This window comes from Mastigoproctus giganteus, chromosome 7, assembly GCF_048544385.1.
Source record: "Mastigoproctus giganteus isolate SK-2022 chromosome 7, ASM4854438v1, whole genome shotgun sequence".
Taxonomy (NCBI): domain Eukaryota; kingdom Metazoa; phylum Arthropoda; class Arachnida; order Uropygi; family Thelyphonidae; genus Mastigoproctus; species Mastigoproctus giganteus.
The window spans coordinates 7,608,783-7,635,406 of NC_143581.1; the positions used below are offsets into that span (position 1 = coordinate 7,608,783).

The 26,624-nt window shown below is 36.2% G+C and overlaps 1 protein-coding gene across 1 annotated transcript in view; it reads right to left on the minus strand.

Annotated features, from left to right (window-relative positions):
• Window positions 1-26,624, minus strand: part of LOC150082463 (CD109 antigen-like) — a 424,736-nt gene that overhangs the window by 44,018 nt on the left and 354,094 nt on the right. The window contains exons 25-31 of the mRNA XM_090377518.1: window positions 25,925-26,113; window positions 25,059-25,137; window positions 17,602-17,782; window positions 15,249-15,341; window positions 9,781-9,967; window positions 8,138-8,367; window positions 1,843-2,004 (exon numbers count right to left, since the gene is read on the minus strand). Coding sequence (XP_090233644.1) covers window positions 1,843-2,004; window positions 8,138-8,367; window positions 9,781-9,967; window positions 15,249-15,341; window positions 17,602-17,782; window positions 25,059-25,137; window positions 25,925-26,113 — 1,121 coding nt within the window. The remainder of the gene's footprint in view (window positions 1-1,842; window positions 2,005-8,137; window positions 8,368-9,780; window positions 9,968-15,248; window positions 15,342-17,601; window positions 17,783-25,058; window positions 25,138-25,924; window positions 26,114-26,624) is intronic.

Genomic DNA, 26,624 nt, shown 5'->3' on the forward strand with positions numbered 1-26,624 from the left:
GCTATTAACCGTGTCGGGAATCTTCTTAATCCTCTGACTGGCTATGGAAAGCATATCGACTAGCGTGACTTCTTGGAATGAGGTTCCATGGTTTTTACGGGCACCAGTAACGTTGTGGAAGGTAATCCCTTTCACTCTTAATTCGCACTTTCTAATTACCTAAAGGCCAGCGGTGAGGACATGTGTACAAAGTTGTCTCTTGTAATACGTCGTCAGAAATTATTTTAAATGTTTCCGTAAAAACCAAGGAAAATTAAAAAAAATTTGCTATGAAGAAGTTCGTTAAACAGAGGTTCGATGTAATTAACTCAAAAATGAAGCAATTTAAAAATATATAACTGGTCGATTGGGCGATTAAAATGCTGGGTATGGGTTCCTGCTGTCCTCACCGTAGTTCCGGCTCTGGATACTCAATAGTTAAATTCAGGATTTCATTTGTGAAATAAATAATCGTTTCAACAATGGGCTCGCAAATTTTCAAAAAAAAAATAACAATGGGCTCTTGCGAGCCCACTATAGCTCACCACTGGGTGTAACTGAAAATTTACAAAATTACATTATTACAATAAAAGTAAAATGTTTACCTTAGTGTTAATATCAGAATGGTCAAGCAAAGGGAAATGGTCTTATCCTGCATTTTCCAAAAAAAAAAAATTTCCAATCACTCATATTCCCATTACCAGAAAGTGTCCACCAAATCCTCTTTGAACTTTCCCAAACTACCTGGCCATCTTGAGAGAAATTTTATTCTAATAACATGCATAATTATAGGAATATTCCAAAATTTCAACTCCTTCCAATAGGTATTTTAAGAGACACAAGGTTCCAAACTGTAGAAATTAAAAATTATTCTACAAGCACCCTATACATTACAAAATTATATAATTTAGAATATACGAGGTGTGACAATAAAGTTTCGAGAATAATTCATTTAAAAATTTTATTTTGAAAATTATACAGATGTGAGGCCATTGCCTTCAAAGTAGTCCCCTTCAGACTGAACACATGCATTCCAGCATAGGATCCATTGATCGTAACATTTCTGGTATCTGTTTTAATATCCGCATTATGTTATTCTGAATTCAGAAACTGACTGAAAATGCATTCCGTTCATGACTCCTTTTACTCGAGGAAATAAAAAGAAGTCAAAAGGAGACAAATCAGAAAAATACGGAGGATGCTGCAACATATGATCGATTTTGAAGTTAAAAACTCTTTCACTACACCGAATTTCTTTCTGCTCATGAGACAGGTTTTTTGGTACCAGCTCTGCACACACTTTCCCCATCAACAAATTTTCAGTCAAAATTAATCTAACACTTTCCTGATTAATGTTTAATTTTTTGGCAATCATTTTTTTGGTTAACTGCATATCGCTTTGAACAAGATCACACATATGAACAATGTTTTCATCATGTTGAGTCGTGGAAGGATGCCCTGAATGCTCAGCATCTTCGACGGATTTGCATCCTTCTCGAAACTGTTTTGCCAAATTGAAAAGACGTGGTTTTGACATGGTACCATTTCCATAAACTTTGGTCAACTTTCATAAATATCCGTTGGCGATTCGCCACTTTTCACCAAAAATTTTATCCCAACTCTTTGCTTTAATTGCGTTCCATTTTTCATGTAACGTGGAACTCAAACACGTCTTAACACAAACCAACTTGTACAATGACTGACAATGTTTAACCTTTGCATGCAGGTAGAGGGGGAGATCAGGCTATACAGCAGGAGGACGTAACGGCTTACAGGGTGCCACTTTTACGGAAACAAAATTATTCTCAAAACTTTATCGTCACGCTTCGTATATATGTAACAAAATTAAGTCAAAGAACTTGCCTGTAGTGTCTGTTGCTGGGCCAAATTCTTCTCTCCAATGTGTAGCTGCTTAACAAAACCAAGGGTTGATGGAACTTCAACAGTAACAGTAATGTCTGTTACTTCTCTCAGTCGAGACTGAATAGCATATTCAATAAGAGCTTGATAAGCTATTATGGTATCCTAAACAAAGAAAAATAAGCAATGAAAAACGAAAATCCTTAGTTATTATTACATTTAAAATTAATTACTTTTATGAAATAATTGAGCAAAAACATAATGGAACTTCAAGCAACATTGTGCTATTTTGCAGTTCGCTTCATCTTCATCCCCAAAATTCCACAATAGCTTTCTTCAATAGAGTACAACTAATTGAATGTAACACATCCAGTAATCTGTATGTCATCTTTATGGTAAATGAGCATACAGATGTACAAGCACAACAGATAAGAGCTTATCTGTCATGTGCTAGAGATGTCTCTGGGTATATTTTCATAGGCCAATTACCTTGTAATATGGCAACCAAGGCATACAAAAAGTTTTGCTTTTTGACTCCTACATATTTTTTTACATTAGCAGTACACAAAACTTAATTTGTAAGATGCCCAAACATATTATTTTATCACTAAGAGATTAAAGGGATTGCTGGAGTTTCAAGTTGTTATATTAATAAAGCAGTTTGTCTCAATTTTTTTAATAGTAAAAATAGTATTAGCAAATAGTATAGTGCAAGGAAGCCACAGGCTTTTGCTGCACTGGCAAAAAAAAACCAAAAAAAAAAAAAAAACCCAACCAAGTAGATAAGACAACACAAATCATATGCCACTCTTACACAAATCATATGCCACTCTTCTCACGTAGGTAAGTATTCAGTAGACTGTTGAATTTATTTAAACTTTTGGCCTCAACTACCTGTGAGGGCAACTTGTTCCAGGTATCATCGGCTCGACGGTGTTTTTTTTTTTTTGGTAGTTGTTGGCGCATCGGCTTCTGTGGTCATAATGCACCTCCCAAGGTTTTTGCAGTACTTTGATCCAAGCCCGAGGTGGGATTCGAACCCGTGACCTTTGAGTTGCCAGGCAGGCACTTTATCCACCCGGCTAGCCAGGTCGGCTCGGCTCGATGGCTAAAAGAAAACATCCTACAGAATTTATGACCTCTAGTTCTGGAATTGTTTAGTATAGTGAGAATTCCACCTTCATTCATTTTACTACCAATTTTACTCTCAAAGCTTTATAAAACTTAATCAGGTCACCTCTAAGATTCCTGCTTGCCAAGCTCTGTAGCCCACATAATCAGAGTCTTTTCTCATACAGTCGTCCTGCTGATCTCACCAGTCGAGTTGCCCATCTTTGGACTCTTTCAAGAAGCTTGATGTCTTTTTTTCAGATGAGGTCTCCATACTTGAACATAGTATTCCAAATATAGGCTTATAATTATCTTATACAGTGGGATCATGATGTTCCTATCTCTACAGGATAACGTTTGATAAATAATTGATAGGACACCATGCGCTTTCTGCCCATATTGTAATTCCCAGATCCCTTTGCTCCTCCACTGTTTTTAATTTAATCCAAGTATATAATTTATTTGTGGGTTGCTATTCCCCAAGTGTAAAACCTTGCATTTAGCAGCATTAAAACATAGCTGCCACTTCTCTGACCATCTTTGAAATCAGTTCAAGTCTTCTTGAAGGAGCACTGCTTGGCACTGATCATTAACGACTCTGCCAATCTTTACGTAATCTGCAAATTTTGACATCATGCCTTCTATCCATTCATCAATGTCATTTATGAACATGAGAAACAAACCGTTGGTTGAAGAACTGATCCTCGAGGGACCACACTCCTGATGTTACACCAATCTGAAGAATATCCATTAATCACAACCCTCTGTCTTCTGCCCTGCAGCCACCCAGCAATCCATCTTAGAATCTTACCGGTAATTCCAACCTGTTCAAGCTTATACAGTAACCTCTCACATGGGACCAAGTCAAATGCTTCGCTAAAATCCAAATAAACTATGTCAAAATTATTCCCTAAATCCAGCTCATGAGTAACTGTGTCAAAATAGCCTACTAAGCTAGTTAAGCATGATTTACCCTTAACAAAGCCACGTTGTGCATCCTTCAGAATGCACAACTAAATGTCCCTGGATTGCTCTCTTAATCACTGTTTTTAAGATTTTTTTCTACCACTGAAGTCAGACTAACCGGTCTGACTTCAGTGAAGTTATCAACTTCACTCTTACAACCGCTTTTGTATTATCCCAATACATCGACACTTCTCCAATCCAAAAGAATCTCCCCGAGTCCAAAAAGCCCTCATAATTAACATCAATGGTTCAATACACTCCCTTGCTCTCTTCCTCAAAACTACAGGATAAATGCCATCAACGGGCACCTCACTTGCTTTTATGCTCAATGTTTTTCTAATAAACAATCATCTGTAATTACAACATCATTAATTTCATATGGCTCAGCCTCTTCTCAGCATAAAGGGTCTTTCATCAGTAAAGACAGATGCAAATTACCTGTTCAATTCATCAATAACATCAGCTGGGTTGTCTAAGACATTCCCACACCCAGTGCACAAGGGTCCGATCTGATTAGCTTTTTCTTTGTTGTATTCACATACATGAAAAATACCTTGTTCCCAGTCTTTACTCTCTTAGCTAATGCTTTCTCATATGCAGCCTTGGCTTCCCTGACCTTATTTATGGTACTATTACAGATCAACTTGTACCTGCTGTAGGTTTCAATACTTTTCATCACTCTGTAACTGAGCTCCACTGTCATCCATTTCAGCATCCTCCTCCTGCAATATTTTCTTAAAAGTATTAAAGGTAGTTAAAGGTAATTCATTAATGTATGCATTAATGGCATCTGTGATTTTTGCTTTAAAAATATTCCATAATTCAAATGTATTCACCATCCCTTGGCAATCTGCCCTGTTCACAGATGCCATATAGTGCTTTAAACTGTCAAAGTCCTCTCTTCTGAAGTTAAAACCTGTGCCTTTACCTTTAACTAAGGTAAGTTGATAGCTTAAATGGATTCAAGGCAGAACTAGACAAACATTTGGAGCGAGTGTATGGATGATATTATATATATATATATATTTTTTTTTTTTTTTTTTTTGGCTGATGCTATATAAGCTTGCTTTCTTGCATCATGTACCTTTGCTAATGCTAACTATTGCAACATCTTTCTTCATCTTCCAGCTGACAATTGCATGATCACTTCCTGACAATGGGTCCTGTACTTTAAGCTCTGTGATGTCAACTGAATTGTTAGTAATGATGAGGTCAAGTATATTCTCACCCCTAGTACTTTCTCTAATATGTTGGTACAAATAATAATCATCTAGTTTATTAAAAAAAAGTTTTTTCCCACCATAAGTTTCTCTTCCACTTATTCCAATCAATCTGGGGAAGATTAAAATCACCCATAATAAGACATTCATGCTTGCCCATTCCATCTGCATGTAAAAACTTTCTTCATATTTTTCACAATTTCTGGTCTGTAAATTACCCCCACTCTCATTGTACCTTTGCTTCTGACTAAGTCACACCACAGAGATTCTACAGATTTATATAATTTTTGGTAATCTGAATCCTCTGCTGGTACTCCTAACTTATGCACACCATACTGTGGTAGAATAAAAAACAAAAATTATTTTAAATGCTGTTTTTCTTATCTCATTTTGATATTATTTTGTTTTATAAAAATGAATGAGAAACAAATGAAATCATTTTTAAGTTCTGTTATAGTATTTTTTTTTTTATTGTTTCAGAATGAAAAGTATCATAAGCCTTACAGAGAAGGAGAGGACTGAAACTGTAAGGTGGCATGTAAATTATGAAAATGCTACAGCAGTTGCATGCCAGTTCAAAAGAGTTTTGGACATAAACCATGCATAACAAAGACCATAAAGAAAACTGTAAAGAAGTTTGATGAAGTGGGAATAGCACACTATCTACTAAAACTTGATAGACCTAGTATCTCAATGACATCTGCTAATTTGGAACTTGTAATAGTAGTAGTAATAGCAAATGATGCAAGAAAGCAATATTATCAACTTGAACTTTATCACTATTATCTTCCCCACTACTGTTATCCCAAGTGTTTGGGTGGGATGGTACTGGGAAATTGTCAGTGTGAATGAGCCAAATTGGAAAAGGTATATTTGGATATATTATAGTGTGTTTCCTTTTTTTAGACATACCAGATATATATGGCATACAGATATATTTGTCAACAACCTGTAGACAAATACAACCTGTAGAACACATCACGATCAGTTAATACTTGGAAAATCTTGGCACAGCCTATAAAATCCTCACCAAATACGCTGTGTGCTCTATTCAAATTGTAAATTGTTGCATCGGAATTTGTACCTAAGAACCATAGGTAGAAGTCTGATTATGTTTATCACAAGAAAAAAAAGGGCAGAATCAATTACTAAAATTAAGAGAATTAGCTAATATCTCTTAAAATAAAATAGCGTGTCATACATTACTGGCTAGATTATGTGAAACTGGTATATTTTGGTAAAACATAACTCCCTCAATATTTAATAACTGTGATGTGATGTGAAACTATCATGTTGATTTTCGAAATCTACGTATAAAAATTGGTTAAAAACAGCATTTAAGTTCTTGGAGGTAAAAATCGTGTTGGCTAGTGTTATTAACGTATCAGTCAAACAGCTTTAAATTTTTTTTTTTTTTTTTTTAATTCCTCTTCTCTTCTAGGATAACCTTCTATAACTGGGTATCATGACAAAAACATGGATGTATTATTAGTAAATGCCAACTTACTAATTAGCATTAGTAGAGGTATATGATGCAAGAAAGCAAGCTTATGCAGCATCAGCCAAAAAAAAACCAAAAAAAAAAAAAAAACCTTCCACTTCACCCCTCCGTTCATTCGATATACCTGTCCAGCTGAGCCTTGAATTTATTTAGGCTATAAACCTCCACAACAAGGGATGGAAGTCTGTTCCACCAACCAACTACCCACTGGCTAAAGGCAAATTTCTGCACATCTATCCTACATCTGTCTTTCCTCAATTTGAATTTATGCCCTCTCAGGTGATTATTCTGTGCAATAAATCAGCATTGAGCATGCTCACACTATTCAACGCTTTATACACCTCTATCAGATCACCTCGCCGGTGCCTAGTCTCCAGACACTGTAATTTGCAAAACTTAATCCTTTCTTCGTAAGAGCAACCCTTTGTTGCATTCACTAACCTTGTTAACCTTCTCTGTACTCGTTCCAGCAGCTCTACATCCTTCTTGAAATGAGGCCTCCAGACCTGTATACAGTACTCAAGGTGTGGCCTGACCACTGCCTTATACAACGGAATTAGCACCTCTTTATCCCTGCTAGAAAAATTCCTGTATATCACTGACAATACACCATGAGCTACTCTTGCAGCCCGTCTGCACTGCTCAGAGAATTTCATATCTGCCTGCACAATTACCCCCAGGTCCTTTTCATTCTCTACCACTGTCAGTGTAGTACCACAGAGTTGATACGTTGCTCTGGGTTTGCTGTTTCCTATATGTAGTACTTTACATTTGTCAATGTTAAACTTCATTTGCCACCTCTCAGCCCATCTGCTCAACCTTTCCAGATCCTGTTGCAGCAGCATAGCATCAGTAGTGTCCTTAACTACCCTGCCAACATTTGTATCGTCTGCAAACTTGGACATTAAGCTTGATATACCATCATCAATATTATTTATAAATACAGAAAACAATAATGGACCCAACACTGAACCCTGAGAGACTCCACTAATAACATTGGTCCATGATGAGCAGTGTCCATTGATTACCACTCTCTGTCTTCTCCCCCTCAACCAACCCTTTATCCATAGCAGCAATTTGCCTCCAATGCCACATTCTATAACTGGGTATCATGACAAAAACATGGATGTATTATTAGTAAATGCCAACTTACTAATATTATTGCTAACTCTTTATTGAACTAATATTATTGCTAACTCTTTATTGAACTAATATTATTGCTAACTCTTTATTGAACTAATATTATTGCTAACTCTTTATTGAACTAATATTATTGCTAACTCTTTATTGAACTAATATTATTACTAACTCTTTTCAGCTAAATGAGGATCATGGAGGTACATTCTGGAGATGTTCTCCAGAAGGTCTTCTGGGGTGGGTATTCAAAAAGCTGAAAAAATCACATTAACAATTTGTGAATAGATTCTAAATATACTTTTTTGATACATCACACTGAAATATAAATTAAATCAAGTGAAATCAGTTTCAAGCTCCTTTGTACCTGTGTAGATGCCCAACCGCCATCTGTAAGTCTATGAACATTCAACCATTCCACTATTTCTCTTTGAATTACTGCCTGTCTTGCTACATGAACAAGCAAACCATATGCTGTTGTTTCAATATTCGATGCATCATATTTGTGAGGAAGTCGAGGAAAAAGGTAAGGTCTGTTGTTTTCTATGTTTGTAGATGGAGGAGGGACCTTTTCTCTAGCCCAGTACCTTAAACCACCTAATAAAGAAAAAATATGAATATAAATTGCATAGTTAACAAGTTACACTTCAATAATACAAAATAATGTGTTTCAAGACTTTACTATAGGTTTTAATGATTAAAAGATCAAGAAAGGGGTGGATGACTCAAAAAAGGAAAGATAATATATTAATTTTATAAATATAACCAAGCAGGTAGCTTAATTAAAATTGAGAAGGACATTAACTTTCTTCTAAGTTTCGGATTTCAATATCGAAATCCGTCTTCAGGCCCCTAGGTTTTTTAGTTCTATAAAATTATATATCATGCAAAGTTAACAAAGGTTAACAAATACAAAACAGAAATTCAATTCTACAGTTAATAGAGGAGCTTTTTAAGATAGTTTAAAATTAAACTAATTTCTTGGTAAGAATACCCTTTTGTTCTTCTCACTAATCTCGCCTATTTCAACAGACTCACACCCTTCCTAAAATGAGGCTTCTAGACCTGTATGCAGTATTCAGGTTGTGCAGTACTCAAGTAAACACACTGATTTGATTTTTTTTTTTCACTCCATGGTTTGTAATTCCTTATTAGAAGGACATTAATCTTATTTTCATAAAGCCATTTAAGCAAGTCCATGTTTTAAACACCAGTTTTTTTTATTAAACCTTGTAATCTTATACACTGCATTTTTAAAAGTCCAGTTAAAGAAATATATGGCATTGCAATGATTATATTATTTTGCATAAACCTCTGTACAAAAATAAAAATAGATACAGTTAAAATTCCATAAAACGTATCTATCTAGTAGAGTAGAGTAGAGTAGATACGTTTTATTGTTAAAGAAAATTCAGAATATAATTTTAAACTCTATTAACTACAGAATTTGAATTTAACTACAATCTTTGTTAACTTCTCTTTGTACATATTTTATAAAATTCAAAAACTTGGCATGAAGATGGATTCTGATATTGAAATCCAAAATGTAGCAGTTTATTTAGCTGCTGGGATTGTTTGGGGTCTAACTGCAAAAACTGTCCTTTGCAGACTAATAAACTAATTATAATACTTCACATGGAAAAGTGTGTTATTTCAGATCTTTCTTACTTAAATAGACTGCTACTCATCTGAAGCATTTTTATATTCACTCCACAAGGCAAATATTAACCTTGCAGCAGTTAGGTCAAGTTTTGGAACGTGGGGCAGATTTCCATCTAAAAGGTTAGAATGCTTATACATGGCTATTTCTCATTATTTTTTTTTTTTTTTTTGCTGGCACTCAATTATTAGACACTGATAATAAAATATCATGTGAATAACATTAATAGCAAAAATACTATCTTTACACATTGTTCCTACTGACTTAATTTATAGGCATGAACATAATTTTCTCCTCAAATTTGAAATTATCATGATACATCCATATAAAAATAACTGAATAAATCTTACTTGTTTCCTTCATCCTAAGATCAAGCAAATTGAAAGCTTCATCCCCATCAACACTATTTGAAACTGTTAAAGCATAAGCAACTATAGCCAATTCATAAGGATCATCAAAATCCCTAATAATGTGCAACATTCTTTCTAAATACAGCTGAGCTTGTCTTTTAGCTGTAGAAATGCGTGATCCAATTTCCTATTATTACAAAAAAAAAATAGATACAGTTAAAATTCTTAAAACTAAATTTGATCATATTATTTCAATCAATCCTATAATATTACATTTTTTTATGAAAAAAATTAGAAAAATCTCATAAGTGCTTCTTCCAAAAGGAATGATTTTTTTCTAATAAAAAAAAAGAAGAAGAACATAAAATAAGTAAAAAATAATATAGTAAAGTAAAGGAAACAAGAAAAAACAAATTTAATTAAACTGATTTATAATAACATTTAATAAAAAAATTTATAATAACATAATAAATTTTTTTTATTTAACCTGATTAAAGCTATGTATATATTTAGTGCAATAGCATCATTAATTATAAGGTGATGCCGCCTTATAAATATTCTGTTTATTCAGAAATGGCTGTTAATGATGCTATTGCACTAAATATATACAGTCTAAATTTGCTCGCAGCTTGTATTAATGGCTGTGTATTAATGATGCTATTGCACTAAATATATACAGTCTAAATTTGCTTGAGGCTTTAGCCCTAAATGTGTCTTAGCCTGATTAAAGCTATAATAGTTGTACACAGTCATTTAGTTTTAAATGTACAGAAATTATTACTGCATTAAACAAAAATGGGTTTATAGAGAAATTGAAAGTTTTAAAAGGATATCTAAGAGGAGTCAAAAGGATAAATATAAAGAGTTTTTAAAAAAAAAAAAAAAATTATTAACTAGAAAGTCACAGCAATATCAGTTGCAACTTGCTGTGAAATGAGAATTCAACACAACTGTAAGAGAACTAAGACCATATTCCACTTTCTTCACTTGGCAAGTTACAATGTTAAAAGTAAGCTGCTATTTGTTCCAATATTCCTTAAGCAGTTTATACCTTCAATGAAAGTCAAAAATCTTAACCCTGATTAGTAATGGATAACTTCCACTATCTTAATTATTCATGGAGAAAAGATGAACATTATAGCAGCAAATATAAATGCAATCTTTAGTTTTATAACATGCAGCTTAAATTTTAAATTATTATTACCTGTAATTAAATACCATACTGCTTATCAAGGCTACAATATTTAAATATGAAATGCAACAAATATTATAAATTAAAATATATCAATGATAAAATAATACAAAATATGACAGCAACTATGAGAGTACAGAATAAAATAAGGAATTTTAAATTAATATTACGAAGGATAGTATCATAAATATTACCACAAAAATTGTAGAAAGGATCTACAAACCTGAATGAAATACACTGTTATTTTTCTATGCTGTCTTCAATTATGACACACACACACACACACACACACACACACACACACACACACACACACACACACACACACACACACACACACACACACACACACACACACACACACACACACAATCAAGCAACTCAGAAGCCTATGGCAGATATAAGCTAGTCTGTAATCAGGTCACAAAGAAGGTTAGGCAGATTACGAGAGATCCTTGGCAAAAGATGCTAAGAAGAACAGCAAGGATTTCTTTACTTATATAAACTCTAAAAGGAAGGGGATGAATCTGATTGGTCCACTTGACATCGATGGTTCGACTGTTGATGATCCTGCTCAGATAGCAAACAAACTGAATGAGTATTTTGCATCTACATTCACACATGAGGAATTATTCACACTGGTTAAAGAAGCACTGCAGGATCATTTAGACAAGACTTCAGTTATAGCTCGGACACAGCATGGTTTTGTTAAGGGGAAGTCTTGCCTGACCAATTTGATTGGATATTATGATGCAGTCACAAAAGAACTGGATGCAGGGAATAGCTTTGATATTATATACTTGGATCTTAGAAAGGCTTTTGATACTGTTGCACATGGAAGACTGCTACACAAATTGGAGCAGTGTGGCATTGGAGGCAAATTGCTGCTATGGATAAAGGGGTGGTTCAGGGGGAGAAGACAGAGAGTGGTAATCAATGGACACTGCTCATCGTGGATTAATGTTATTAGTGGAGTCCCTCAGGGCTCAGTGTTGGGTCCATTATTGTTTTCTATATTTATAAATGATATTGATGATGGTATATCAAGCTTAATGTCCAAGTTTGCAGACGATACAAAGGTTGGCAGGGTTGTCAAGGACACTACTGACACTATGCTGCTGCAACAGGATCTGGAAAGGTTGAGCAGATGGGCTGAGAGGTGGCAAATGAAGTTTAACATTGACAAATGTAAAGTACTACACATGGGAAACAGCAACCCCAGAGCAACGTATCAACTCTGTGGTACTACACTGACAGTGGTAGAGAATGAAAGGGACTTGGGGGTGGTTGTGCAGGCAGATATGAAGTTCTCTGAGCAGTGCAGACGGGCTGCAAGGGTAGCTCATGGAGTATTGTCAATGATATACAGGAATTTTTCCAGCAGGGATAAGGAGGTGATTATTCCCTTGTATAAGGCAATGGTCAGGCCACACCTAGAGTACTGTATACAGGTCTGGAGGCCTCATTTCAAGAAGGATGTAGAGCTGCTGGAACGAGTACAGAGAAGGGCAACAAGATTAGTGAATGGAACAAAGGGGTGCTCTTACGAAGAAAGGCTTAAGTTTTGCAAATTACAGTGTCTGGAGACTAGGCACCAGCGAGGTGATCTGATAGAGGTGTATAAAGCCTTGAATGGTTTGAGCATGCTCAATGCTGATGGGATTCTTCCTCTAGCTCAGAATAATCACCTGAGAGGGCATAAATTCAAATTGAGGAAGGACAGATGTAGGATAGACGTGCGGAAATTTGCCTTTAGCCAGCGGGTGGTTGGTTGGTGGAACAGACTTCCATCCCTTGTAGTGGAGGTTGATAGCCTAAATAAGTTTAAGGCTCAGCTGGACAGGTATTTTGAACGAACAGAGGTGTGAAGTGGAAGTGGGTTTTTTTTTTTTTTTTTGGCTGATGCTGCATAAGCTTGCTTTCTTGCATCAAATGCCTCTACTAATGCTAATGCTAATGCTAATTATTAAGATTTGAAAATGGCAGAAGGTTATCAAATTGTAGCAGGATACATTAATGATTTTGTAATAACTGAGAGCAAAGTGGAGGAGAAATTGTTGAAGTTAAACATAAGAAAAGCACCTGGGGTCGATGGGATCTATCCAGTTATATTAAAGGAGGTGGCAAAGCAACTAAGCAAACACTTAGCCATAATTATGAGAGCATCCTTGGACTCAGGGGAGGTTCCCACGGACTGAAGATGTGCAAATGTATCCCCAATTCACAAAGGGGGAGGGATCGAAGGGTGCACGAGTAATTACAGACCAGTTAGTTTAACTTCTGTTCCAGGTAAAATAATGGAGTCACTGGTTAAAGATGCATTGCAGGATCATCTAGACAAGACTGCAGCAATAATTCAGATACAGCATGGTTTGTTAAGGGAAAGTCTTGTCTGACAAATTTGATTGGTTATTATGATGTGGTTACAAAGGAACTGGATGCAAAAAATAATTTTTATATCATATATTTGGATTTCAGGAAAGCTTTTGACACTGTTGCGCATGGAAGACTATTGTACAAATTGGAGCAGAATGGTATTAAGGGTAAGTTGCTACAATGGATAAAAGGATGGTTAAGTGGGAGAAGACAGAGGGTGGTAATCAATGGGTGCTGCTCTTTGTGGACTAATGTTATTAGTGGAGTCCCACAGGGTTCGGTGTTGGGTCCACTGTTGTTTTGTATATTTATCAATGATATTGATGAAGGTATATCAGGCTTAGTGTCAAAGTTTGCAGATGATACAAAGGTTGGCAGGGTTGTTAATGACAGTAATGGCAGTGTGCTACTGCAACAGGATCTAGATAATTTGGGCAGATGGGCTAAGAAGTGGCAACTGAAGTTTAACCGTGACAAATTCAAAGTACTGCGTATGGGTAGAAGTAACCTGAGAAAAAAGTACCAACTGTGTGGTACTACACTTAAGGTGGTAGAAAATGAAAAAGACCTGAGAGTAATTGTGCAGTCAGATATGAAGTTTTCTGAGCAATGCAGACAGGCTGCCATGGCAGGTCATGGGGTTTTGTCAATGATATATAGGAATTTTGCTAGCAGGGACAAGGGGGTGATTGTCTTTCTGTATAAGGGAATGGTCAGGCCATGCCTTGAGTACTGCATACAGGTCTGGAGGCCTCATTTTAGGAAGGATGTCAATTTGCTTGAGCTTGTACAGAGAAGGGCAACAAGATTGGTGAGGGGAATGAAGGGATCCTCTTACCAAGAGAGGCTTAAGTTCTGCAAATTGCAGTGGCTGGAGACTAGGTACCTGCGTGGTGATATGATTGAGGTGTATAAGGCCTTGAATGGGTTGAGCACGCTGAATTCTGATGGGATCCTTCCACTTATTCAGATTACGAACCTAAGGGGGCATAAATTCAAATTAAGAAAAGACAGATGTAGAATAGATGTGCGGAAATTTGCCTTTAGCCAGCGAGTGGTTAATTCCTGGAACAAACTTCCATCTGTCGTTGTGGAAGTTGATAGGTTAAATAAATTTAAGGAGGAACTGGGCAGGCATTTGGAGGGAATGGTGTGATTTTTTTTTTTTTTTTTGGCTGATGCTGCATAAGCTCATACACTTGCTTTCTTGCATCACATGCCACTACTACTACTACTACTACACACACACACACACACTATATGGGGATGTCACCAGAGTGGTCAAATGTGATAAACTTGAAAAGTTTATAGAAATGCCTTGATTATTAAAATTTATGTCTATAAAAGAATTCAGTTTTTAATAAATATAATTTAAATTGTTAACTAACATTACAAAAAAGTAGGTATATTATATTTTTATTTCCTCAAATTCTAAAGTTGAAAAAAAGGAAGAGGAGGCAATTGTCTACAGTTATACATTGCCTAGAAATCAGTTGTCCACGTGATTACTTCTGAAAATACAGAAGTTTCAAATAATTTAAATATCTCATATACAGTATACACATAAACAAAATTTGTAAAATATTAAGAGAAGTTTACCTCAATATAGTAGTACGTAGAACACTTCCATATGATACACTCCATCATATTGAGTTTTAACACAATAAAATTCAATTTGAGTTTTATTGTGTTAAATTGAGTTTTAATTATTTTTTAAATTATTTTTTACTCTAATGTAAGTTTTTCGATTTTTTCGTTTTAATTTCTGGAGAGTATCATATGGAAGTGTTCTATGTACTATATTGAGGTAAACTTCTCTTATTATTTTACAAATATTGATATCAACGTAGAACATACAGCTCTGGTTCATACTATCTAACACATAAACAAAATATCTTACCCCTCTCAAGTCTTTAACTTCGGTAAGGGTGATGAGCACATGGGCAGTCAGAGAAATGTTTCTATATTTCACATTGTCAAATGGACGTTTTGACTGGAACAAAAAGGAAAACACTGATTTTAATGAAATTGTCATCGCCCGCTCTCTCTTAACTCACAATTTTCAGTCACTCATTTATCAGCATCTCCCCAACACACAATAAAAATGAATAATGATATTTGTGTTTCATTGGGATTTATCATAAGGCTAATAATTAAAATACATCAGGAGTGGCCATATGCCTATATGTTTTTCTACACATGACCCTTGTATTCATGCATTGTTGTTCTATAGGGTTTCTCAAATTAACTAACAGCATCAATAAACTAACTGCTGCTTATAAAAACATATGAAATCAGGTGTCATTTTTTTTTAAATTGCATTTCATCTCACTATATTTGAAGCAACTTTTGATATTTATACTAATTTATCAGCTAAAAGTGTGTTTAGTTTAGTTACTTTACTATCTACAGGGTGTCTCAAAAATATTGATACAAACGTTTAGGGGAGGTAGGTAACATCTAAAGGAATGTGAATCGCATAGGAACCCATAACCGGAAACGTCATGGGAAAGTAGTAGCAGAGGCACAAGAAGTAGAAATGACACAAGACAGTGGCAAACATTTATTTGACATAATATTAACAATGGAGTACGAGATGGATGCATTTCATGATGTTACAACAGATGCTCGAAGGTTCCATCATGAGATGCATGCATGACACCGACGCAGCATGGATTGGTGAACACGGTTGAACACACCTGGAGTTTCTTTGACAGTAGCAGCACCCCAGATGAATCTCGCCACGAGATCCATTTCCGTCTCCACAGGCGATTCATACATGATAGATTTGAGGGCCCCCCCCACAGAAAGAAATCAAGGCTCAATAAATCAGGTGAGCCGTCATGTAACCCTGGTAGAACTTGTTCAAGAAAGATCCGATATTTAGCGGAGTTCATGTGGGATGGTAACAGGTATGGGTCGACTAAGCAGTCACCGACCATACCTGCCTACACATTTATTGTGAAGCGATGTTGTGCCGCGTGGGGGCGCACACCGTGTGGGTTGTCGTGAGCCCACACATGAGCATTGTGCTGATTGAATAAGCTTTCCCAAGTGAAATAAGCCTCATCCGTTAACAAAACATAGGCTGGAAAATTCAAGTCTTGAACACTTTCTTGGAGAAACCACAGCGCAAAAGCCACACGTGCAGGATGATCTTGGGGGAGCAGTAACTGAACCCTTTGGAGATGAAAGGGGCGTAAGGAATCGTCGTGCCAGACACGCTGTACACTGCAACGAGACACTCCTAAGGCAGAGGCAACGGCACGTGTGCTGGTAGTAGGATTATTCTGGACGGCATTCAACATGATTTCTTCCATGGCGGGAATTCGTGTCGAACGTGGTCTGCCCGCACTACTCCTGTTACCTCTAAATGACCCATAATCGCACACGTGCGATTTTTGATGCACACGTGCAAACAAACGGTGGTCTGGTACATGTCTGTCTGGGAAGCGTTCTCCATAAGTTCATTGAGCGGCTCGTCCATTGCCCTCTCCGAATCCATACACTAGGTGCATGTCTGCCAGCTCACAGTTCGTATATCAATGCATGCTCTTTGTGCGGAGACTACTGCTTGAATGAGTAAACCAGAAATTTTCCCTCTCGCTACTGCTTGAATGAATAAACCAGAATTTTTCCTTCTCGCAAACTGATGTTGTTGTTGTTATTTGGTTTTTAGGAGCATTAGCAACCAAGGCCATATTGCTCCAGGGATATGCGGTGGTCATTCCCTGACCTTTCCGCATCCTCCGTATTTGGTGGGATCAGGCTCGAACCCCGGTCTAATCAAGAAGAGTGTGCTATGCACTGCTGCTCCTGCCCACCTGGCTACGGAGGCGCCGGCTCTGGAGGTGACCTTCCTCCATGGCAGATTAGTTGATATGATACGTCGCCATCTGTCACTCATTTTGGGAGGTGTGGATTCATTTCCTGTCAATGACTTGAGGAATTTCTAAAGTTCTTTTCAATTGAGGCCATAGTCAACCAAAGTCAGGCAGAGGGAGTAGGATTTACCCCATGACTTATTCCATGGTTTTTTCAGCCTGCATATCATGCATATTGCCTTATGAACATATATTTCTACAGAAAAATACACTGAATACCTAACTTACAATTATAATTTTGTGGTATCATTAAAATAATTTTTTTTGTAAGGTGTGTGAGTGTGCATTCACAGGTTTGGGTTGAAGGATCAATTATTAAAATCTTATTATTAAAAAGACTGCTAACAATGTTATAAAATCTGTACTTACTGTAAGATTCATTTTTCTATCATAAGAATATTCTGATGTCTCAAAAAATGCTCCTTCATGAGACTGTTGATCTAACAGCCAATTAACTGCCTTGGAAATCACACCAGGATCAATATAAAGAAAATTTTCCCATTCTTGAAAGGTAGATTTGTGGAAGATTCTAGCACAAAATGCTGTTAACCTGAATTTTAGAGAAAAAAAATAATATATACGTAAGAAACTTAAGTACAAGTTTAAGTTATCTATGATTAAATAAATTTTGAAAAATAATGTTCTTGTCTTATGACAAGTAAATATAATGGAAAAATATTTTCCATTTATTTTCCAAATGCAAAAAATCTTTTTTCCAGTGAAGAGACAAATGAGAATACTTAAAGCACAATATTATAACACCAGACAAAGGCTTATTTTTATAGAAAATTTACAGCAACTACCTATGAAATTTTCATGGAGGAATAATTGCTTTCAGATGTATTTTAGCTGCAAAACTTTTATTTTTTTGTAATTTTCTATTCATGAGCATATCTAAAAAATTAATTTTAATTTGATACAAGGTACATGAATGGAGCATGATGTTTGCAGAACTAAAAGTATATGAAATTTTTGCTAAAACATAAAATAACATAATTACTTTTATATATTTACTTAGATTATATATTTTCTTAGTGTTAGTGCTACCCCATTAAAATAAAACAGTTTTCCATACAAAACAAATTACCAGATAAAGTTCGGATTTTCAGTATATTTCCAGGAAATTGAAGAAGTGGTTACTTCAGAAGTATTCTACTAATCAATTAACAGTAAGCATTGCCAAATGAATTAACGTTTGCACACCATGAATTAGCATTAGCAAAGGAACATGATGCAAGAAAGCAAGCTTATATAGTTCAGCCAAAAAAAAAAAAAAACCCCCACACGCCCTTCTCATTTCACCCATTTACTCACTCCAAATGTTTGTCTAGTTCTGCCTTGAATCTATTAACTTCTACAACGACAGATAGAAGTTTGTTCCAGCAATCAACCACCCGCTGGCTAAAGGCAACCTTCCGCACATCTATCCTACAACTCAATTTGAATTTATGCCTTCTTAGGCGATTATTCTGAGCAAGAGAAAGAATCAAATCAGCATTGAGCATGCTCAAACCATTTAAGGCTTTATACACCTCAATCAGGTCACCTAGTCTCCAGACACTGTAATTTGCAAAACTTAAGCCTTTCTTCATAAGAGCAACCCTTTGTTCCATTCACTAATCTTGTTGCCCTTCTCTGTACTCGTTCCAACAGCTCTACGTGAAACTAATAGAGCAAGCTTATCTGCTAAAAGATCTAAACCTCCCAAACACTTCCTAGTTCATATCACAAATATACGTGGCCTCAGTTCTAATCTGAACGATGTTCATTTCCACTTACAGTCTGCCAAACCCCATGTACTTTTTCTGACAGAATCTCAGTTATCAGTTGATTCAACCACTGCTCATCTCAGTTCCCAAATTATTCACTGCATGATTCCTTTCGCCTCAAAGGCAGTACTTGTGCACATGCCCGTTCCGATATTCCCTGTCAGAGACCTGGTAATTTGGAATCTCCTCTTTTCGATCTTCTCTGGCTTAAAATTCTCTCTACCTCATTCTGTCAAATTCATCTGTTGTCTCTACCATTCTCTCAACTCCACTAATCACTTGGAGCTCTTTGACTTCCTCTCTTTGCAACTTGACTTTCTCCAGTCCAACTTTCCTAACAGCGAGATAATTTTCCTTGGTGATTTTAGTGTTCACAACTCCAGCTGGCTTCTGTTCTCTAGTCACACAAACTCAGCTGGTCGAGATGCTGAGGCTTTTGCAATTACTATTGACCTCGCACAGATTGTTCATCTACCTGTCAGACTGGACAATCCTAACCATACAGCCAACACCCTTGATCTTTTTCTCACAAATGACCCTTCTAAGTATACGGTCGAAGTGAGTGGTTCTCTAGGCACCTCAGATCACAAAACTTGGTGATTGTCTCTTCTCCAATGGAGCCTTTATCTCATGGCTATTCCCAACCTCATGTTGTTTTGGCATTACGAGGATGTAAAATGGAATTACCTGCCAGATATCTTTTCTTCTTTTCCTTGGTCAGATTATTGTTTCAAAACTTCTGATGTCAATGTTTGCTCAGATCGTGTCAGTGAAATTATTCTTGTAGCAATGGAATCCTTTTTTCCACATTCCACTTTAAAATCTCGTCCTTTATCTAAACCTTGGTTTCCAATAAATGTGCTAAGGCTGTTCAAGAGAAGAATGCTGCATATTGTAATTGGCTTGTTTCCAATTCTTCGGTTTCATTTCCTATACCAAAGCTCGCAACAATTGCAATGCAGTTATTAATCAGTCCAAAATAGATTTTGAACAGGCTAAGAGTAGAAAACTTGCTTCTTGCCCTAATGGTAGCTGAGCATTCTGGTCTCCTGCCAAAGCTATTGGCTGCAAATTTTGCCCATTTCTGCTCCCATCTCTAGAACCATCTGGTTTTGACATTGTCACATCAGCCAAGGATAAATCTGACATGCTAGCATCCCATTTTTCTTCCAACTCATGTATTAATGATCTTGGTAAAACACCTCCCACCATTCCGAACATGCTCCATTCAATACCTCCTGTGGTCTTCTGTCAAAAGGATGTCAGAAGGATTTTGACGTATCTTGAAAGCTCCAGGTCCTCATGGTATTTCTCCACTTGTTCTCAAAACCTGTGCTCCTGAACTTATGCTTGTTCTTTGCTGCCTTTTTTCACTTTCTTATTCCAAAGGTGTTTTTCTTTCTGCTTGGAAATTTGCTCACATCCAGCCAGTTCCTAAAAAGGGTGACAAATCCCTCCCATCCAATTATCGTTCCACTGCAATTACTTCTACTCTTTCTAAAGTAATGGAGAAATCAATTAACTGCCAACTCTTAAACTACCTAGAAACCTTCCGTCTGATCAATGTTCGCCAGTATGAATTCCACCAGTGGCAATCCACTGGTGATATTCTGGCTTATGTTACCCATTTATGGACAAATTCAATGGAAAGGTTCGGTGAAACACAAGCAGCTGCTCTTGGCATCTCAAAGGCTTTTCGTCGTGTGTGTGGCATAAAGGACTTCTAAACAAGCTTCCATCTTATGGTTTGGAAACTGTTTTTTGTAATTGGTTATCCAGTTTTCTCTCTGACCACTCACTGAGGGTGATGGTAGATGGCTCTCTGTCTTCTAGCTTCTTCATCAATGCTGGTGTCCCCCCAAGGTTCAGTTCTTTCCCTCACTCTTTTGCTCTTGTATATTAATGATCTTCTTCCATTGAATGGCAATCCTATCCATAGTTTTCCTGATGATAGCATATTGCATCCACTTTCCATTTTGAGAAACCTTGCCCTTCTCAATCAGCTTCAACTTCTCGAATATCCACTACCAATTCCTTAAATTCCAATCTCCAGGTAATTCTCCAGTGGAGCAAGGATAACTTAGTTGATTTCAATCCTTCTAAAAACTTAGTTCTGTCTTATATCTTGCAAAAAGGATTCTTCTGTTCCTATGCTTATCTTTGGTGACACTCTGATTTCTAGGCAAGATGATATATCTCTTTTGGGGATTACCCTGACTTCTAATCTCTCCTGGGACAAGCACATTACAAATATTGCTTCCTCTGCAATGAAAAAAACTTGGTTTTCTCTTTCGCTGTCGGCGTTACTTTTCTTCCAAACAGCTGTTCACTCTGTACAAATCGCAAATCCACCCAATCATGGAATATTGATCCCACATCTGGGGCAGTGCCCCCAAAACCTCTCTCAGTCTTCTAGATTCCATTCAGAAGAGGGTAGTTAGGTTAGGTTAATTAATGACTCAACTCTAACAGAGTATCCACTCTCTGTCTCATAGACGTACTGTTTTTGCTGCATGCCTTTTCTACAGATACTTCCATGGGCACTGTTTCTTCTGAATTGGCTTCTATAATTCCCACTCTCTCTCTCTCTCTCTCTTTCAAAACAGCCCGAACACATGCCGCATCCAGTTAACATCCATATATTGTTAAACTTCAAACTCGCCGACCGGGCTAGCCAGGTAGGTAAAGTGCATGCCTGGCAACCCAAAGGTCGCGGGTTCGATTCCCGCCTCGGGCTTGGATCACAGTAAAATGCAAAAACTTTGGGAGGTGCATTATGGCCATAGAAGCTTATGCCCAACAACTAACAAGAGAGAAAAAAAAAAAAAAAAACTTCAAACTCACAGAACCAACTTTTCATCTTCCTCGTTTATTCATTCAACTGCCATTTTCTGGAACAACCTTCCTTCATACATATTTCCTGAAAATTACGGTCTACAGAAGTTCAAGTCTAATGTCAACAAATATCTTCTTTTGCCTTCTCAACCTCCAACCCAAGCATGGTACTAAGTACTATAGCTTCCAGTACCTCTTGTGTTTGTTTTTTCATAAAAAAAAATAAAATAAATAAATAAATTGAAACAAATGCTGCAACCAATCAGCATCTTTTACTGTCCAACTCCAAACTCAGAAGCAACTATTCCATTTCGTCATTTTTTCCTTTATACTTCTGCTTTTTGCAGCAACCTTCCCTTGCATGTATTCCCTAAAAATTACAATCTATAAAAATTCAAGTCTAATGTTGACTAGTATTTTCTGTCCTCTCAGCCTTCAAACCATGCAAAGTATTGAGTACTATAGATTCTAATACCTGCTGCATTTGGAGTCATGTAAAAAAATATGTATTTGCAATATATAAAATCATTCATTTAACATAATATTCAATACTAGTTTATGATACAGTACAGTTAAGGCAATTGAATTGCTGAAATCATATTACACTATTTATACCTCATATCAAAAAATATGAGGTGCAAATAGTGCAATATGAGAGACAGCATATGTATCTGCAACCGCTATTTCTTAGGCAAGTACATTACCCACTGAACCAATCTGACGGTATGGGTTAATATTTTGGCTTAATGATGGGGAGCTATCATTCTGTGGAGATTCCAGGCCTCAAAGTTAATATATTATATAATAAAAATAACAAATTACCCTTGAATACTTAGGCTATATGCATAACCTTAAAAAAAACCCAGAATTTTAGAAATACAAAATGCACAATGTCCCCAAGGATGCTGGATTTGTGAGGTTCTGTAGTCAGTACAGTAAATCTTCATAAATTCAGCAGCCTTTAATACTCAGAATAATCACCTGAGAGGGCATAAATTCAAATTGAGGAAAGACAGATGTAGGATAGATGTGCGGAAATTTGCCTTTAGCCAGCAGGTAGTTGGTTGGTGGAACAGACTTCCATCCTTTGTTGTGGAGGTTGATAGCCTAAATAAATTTAAGGGTCAGCTGGACAGGTATATCGAACGAACGGAGGGGTGAAATGGGAGTGGTTTTTTTTTTTGGTTTTTTTTGGCTGATGCTGCATAAGCTTGCATTCTTGCATCATATGCCTCTAATGCTAATGCTAATGCTAATACCATGCAATTTTAGAATAAATTCAAACAACATACCATCAAGGATAAGTCAGTACTATGAAAATGGTTTTTTTTTTTTTTTTTGCTAGTCCTGTATAAACTTTGCTACCTTGCATTATGTTGCTAATACTAATTTTCTCCAAAATTAGAATAAACTGAGAATATTCTGCAAAAGGTTATTCCTGATAATTATCTATAGTTAACAATAGGATAGTTAACAATATGGGATACATATAAACATGTGACACAGAAGCCTATGATAGATATAAGTTGATCTGTAACCAAGTTACAAAGGAGGTTAGGCAGGCGAAGGCAGATTACGAGAAATCTTTGGCAAATGATGCAAAGAAAAACAGCAAAGAGTTCTTTACTTATGTAAACTCTAGAAGAAAGGGGATGAATCTGATTGGTCCACTTGATATCGATGGTTCAACTGTTGATGATGCTGCTCAGGTAGCTAACAAACTAAATGAATATTTTGCATCGACATTCACACATGAGGAGTTATTCAGCGAGGGGAATGCCAGAGGTGTGTTCAACTCTGGCAGTAAGCTAGATAATCTTGTAATAACTGAGAGTAAAGTCGAGGAGAAATTGTTGAAGATAAACAGAAATTGTTGAAGATCAACTAGTACAAAAAGGCACCTGGGGTGGATGGGATCTATCCAGTTATATTAAAGGAGGCAGCAAAGGAAGTAAGCAAACCCTTAGTCATAATTATGAGAGCTTCCTTGGACTCAGGGGAGGTACCCCTAGACTGGAGATGTGCAAATGTGACCCCAATTCACAAAAGAGGATCAAAGGCTGACACAAGTAATTATAGACCTGTGAGTTTAACTTCTGTTCCAAGAAAATTAATGGAGGCACTGGTTAAAGAAGCACTGCAGGATCATCTAGACAAGACTTCAGTTATAGCTTGGACACAGCATGGTTTTGTTAAGGGAAAGTCTTGCCTGACCAATTTGATTGGATACCATGATGCAGTCACAAAAGAACTGGATGCAGGGAATAACTTTGATATTATATATTTGGATCTTAGAAAGGCTCTTGATACTGTTGCACATGGAAGATTGCTGCACAGATTGGAGCAGTGTGGCATTGGAGGCAAATTTCTGGTATGGATAAAGGGGTGGTTGAGGGGGAGATGACAGAGAGTGGTAATCAGTGGACACTGCTCATCATGGACTAATGTTATTAGTGAAGTCCCTCAGGGTTCAGTGTTGGGTCCATTATTGTTTTCTGTATTAATAAATAATATTGATGATGGTATATCAAGCTTAATGTCCAAGTTTGCAGACGATACAAAGGTTGGCAGGGTTGTTAAGGACACTACTGATGCTATGCTGCTGCAACAGGATCTGGAAAGGTTGAGTAGATGGGTTGAGAGGTGGCAAATGAAGTTTAACATTGACAAATGTAAAGTACTACATATTGGAAACAGCAACCCCAGAGCATCGTATCAACTCTGTGGTGGTAGAGAATGAAAAGGACCTGGGGGTAATTGTGCAGGCAGATATGAAGTTCTCTGAGTAGTGCAGATGGGCTGCAAGAGTAGCTCATGGTGTCTTGTCAATGATATACAGGAATTTTTCTAGCAGGGATACGGAGGTGATTATTCCCTTGTATAAGGCAATAGTCAGGCCACCCCTTGAGTAATGTACAGGTCTGGAGGCCTCATTTGAAGAAGGATTTAGAGCTGCTGGAACGAGTACAGAGAAGGGCAACAGGAACAGACTTCCATCCCTTGTTGTGGAAGTTGATAGCCTAAATAAATTTAAGGCTTAGCTGGACAGGTATTTCGAATGAACGGAGGGGTGAAGTGGAAATGTTTTTTTTTTTTTGTTTTTTTTTGGCTGATGCTGCATAAGCTTGCTTTCTTGCATCATATGCATCGACTAATGCTAATGCTAATGCTAATGCTAATAGCCGAAAGCTTAATGACAATATTTAATAAAATTCTTATTACCAGACACTAGGTTCACTATTCCATCGAAAAGTTGAAAAACCACCATCTTCGTTCTGATAACTAAGCTGCCTTTGGTATCCTGTACAAAAAAAGAGGGAGAAAAGAAAACCATATATAATTATTATAAGTAAATTATTCATATAATTATTATATTATAAGTTTATTCACATGTAAGAGTTGATCAAATAGTTCCAAGAATGATCTTATAATTCTTGAATACAGAGCAGCAGCTAAAAGATTGTGAGTGGGGCTAACAACATATTAAGAATATGCACATGAAGTGTACTGAAAATGATGAAATCTGACCAACACAATTGACAAACAATTTTTGACTGAAAAACATTACTGTAATGCCTCACTCACCACCTACCTTGTTTTCTTAATTTAGCACTATGCAACCTTTGGCAAAATTACAACAGGACATGAAAGTGAAAATTAGTCAATTCAAAAATCTAATCTAATCAAATACAATGGATCACCTAAAAGCATTCATAAAAGAAGACTTCAAAAAATGTTTGGAACATTTAGTATAATATTAATATCTTTGATTGTTAATATCTTTAGCACAATGTTAATATTGTCAATATTAATATCTTCAGTGGAATGTAAACATACAAATATTGAAAATGTAAACATACAACATTGAATAAAATCATTTTTGTAACCCTCATAAAACTTTTTGACCAAACCCAGTAAAACCTTTCATTACACAGTTTGAACATATGAGTACAAACCTATTAATGATAACTATAAAGGAAAACTGAAATGATTCAGATTAATTTTTGTAACTGTAAATTATTGAATTTTTATATTTCAAATCACTACTACTGAAAATATAAGAAAAATTCTTATTAAAATTGGCTTACCAATATTTAAATATTTAAATGCCAGTTTTTCAGTTTCCACTTTTCGTTGTCCAGTGAGTCGAAGATATAGAAGCATGTATAAATTTGCAGCAAAATTAAACATATTTTGTTCCCCACACCAAGATGGTTTTTGTAAAAGGCTGGAGGCATTAACAGGCATTGTAGGAAATGCAGGACCAATTACATCTCCTGAAGGAACACAAAAAAAAAAAAAAAAAAAAAACCACAAACACCTATAAGTAATCAATGTCATCTTTTTTTAACCACAGCTTCTCTTAAAATTAAATGCATTACTTAACTAGTATAAATAGGACTCAATGACAGATCAGCTAACTGAAAGTTGGTTAATCCACAGCAACATTTTTGGAACAATAAAACAATAAATAATAAAAAAAAAAAAGTGAAAACTCATAATTGCATTTATTAAGAAATTAGATTTATTTATTAAAATAGGTAATTTTTCAATTACAGATATGCAGCAAAATCTCACTTTAACAGATAATATGGGTTAGCTGAGCGAGAGATTTTCCATGTTACAAAGATGGATGTAAAGATACCCAAATGATATTTTGACATGATAAAAGCTTAAAGAAACACTGTATAGTAAAAACTAGCTTCAACTGACTATACTGGGATTGTCTAACTACTAAATCTGAATGACTGTTAAACGTGAAAGAAATACTTAAAGTTGCTAAAGTTA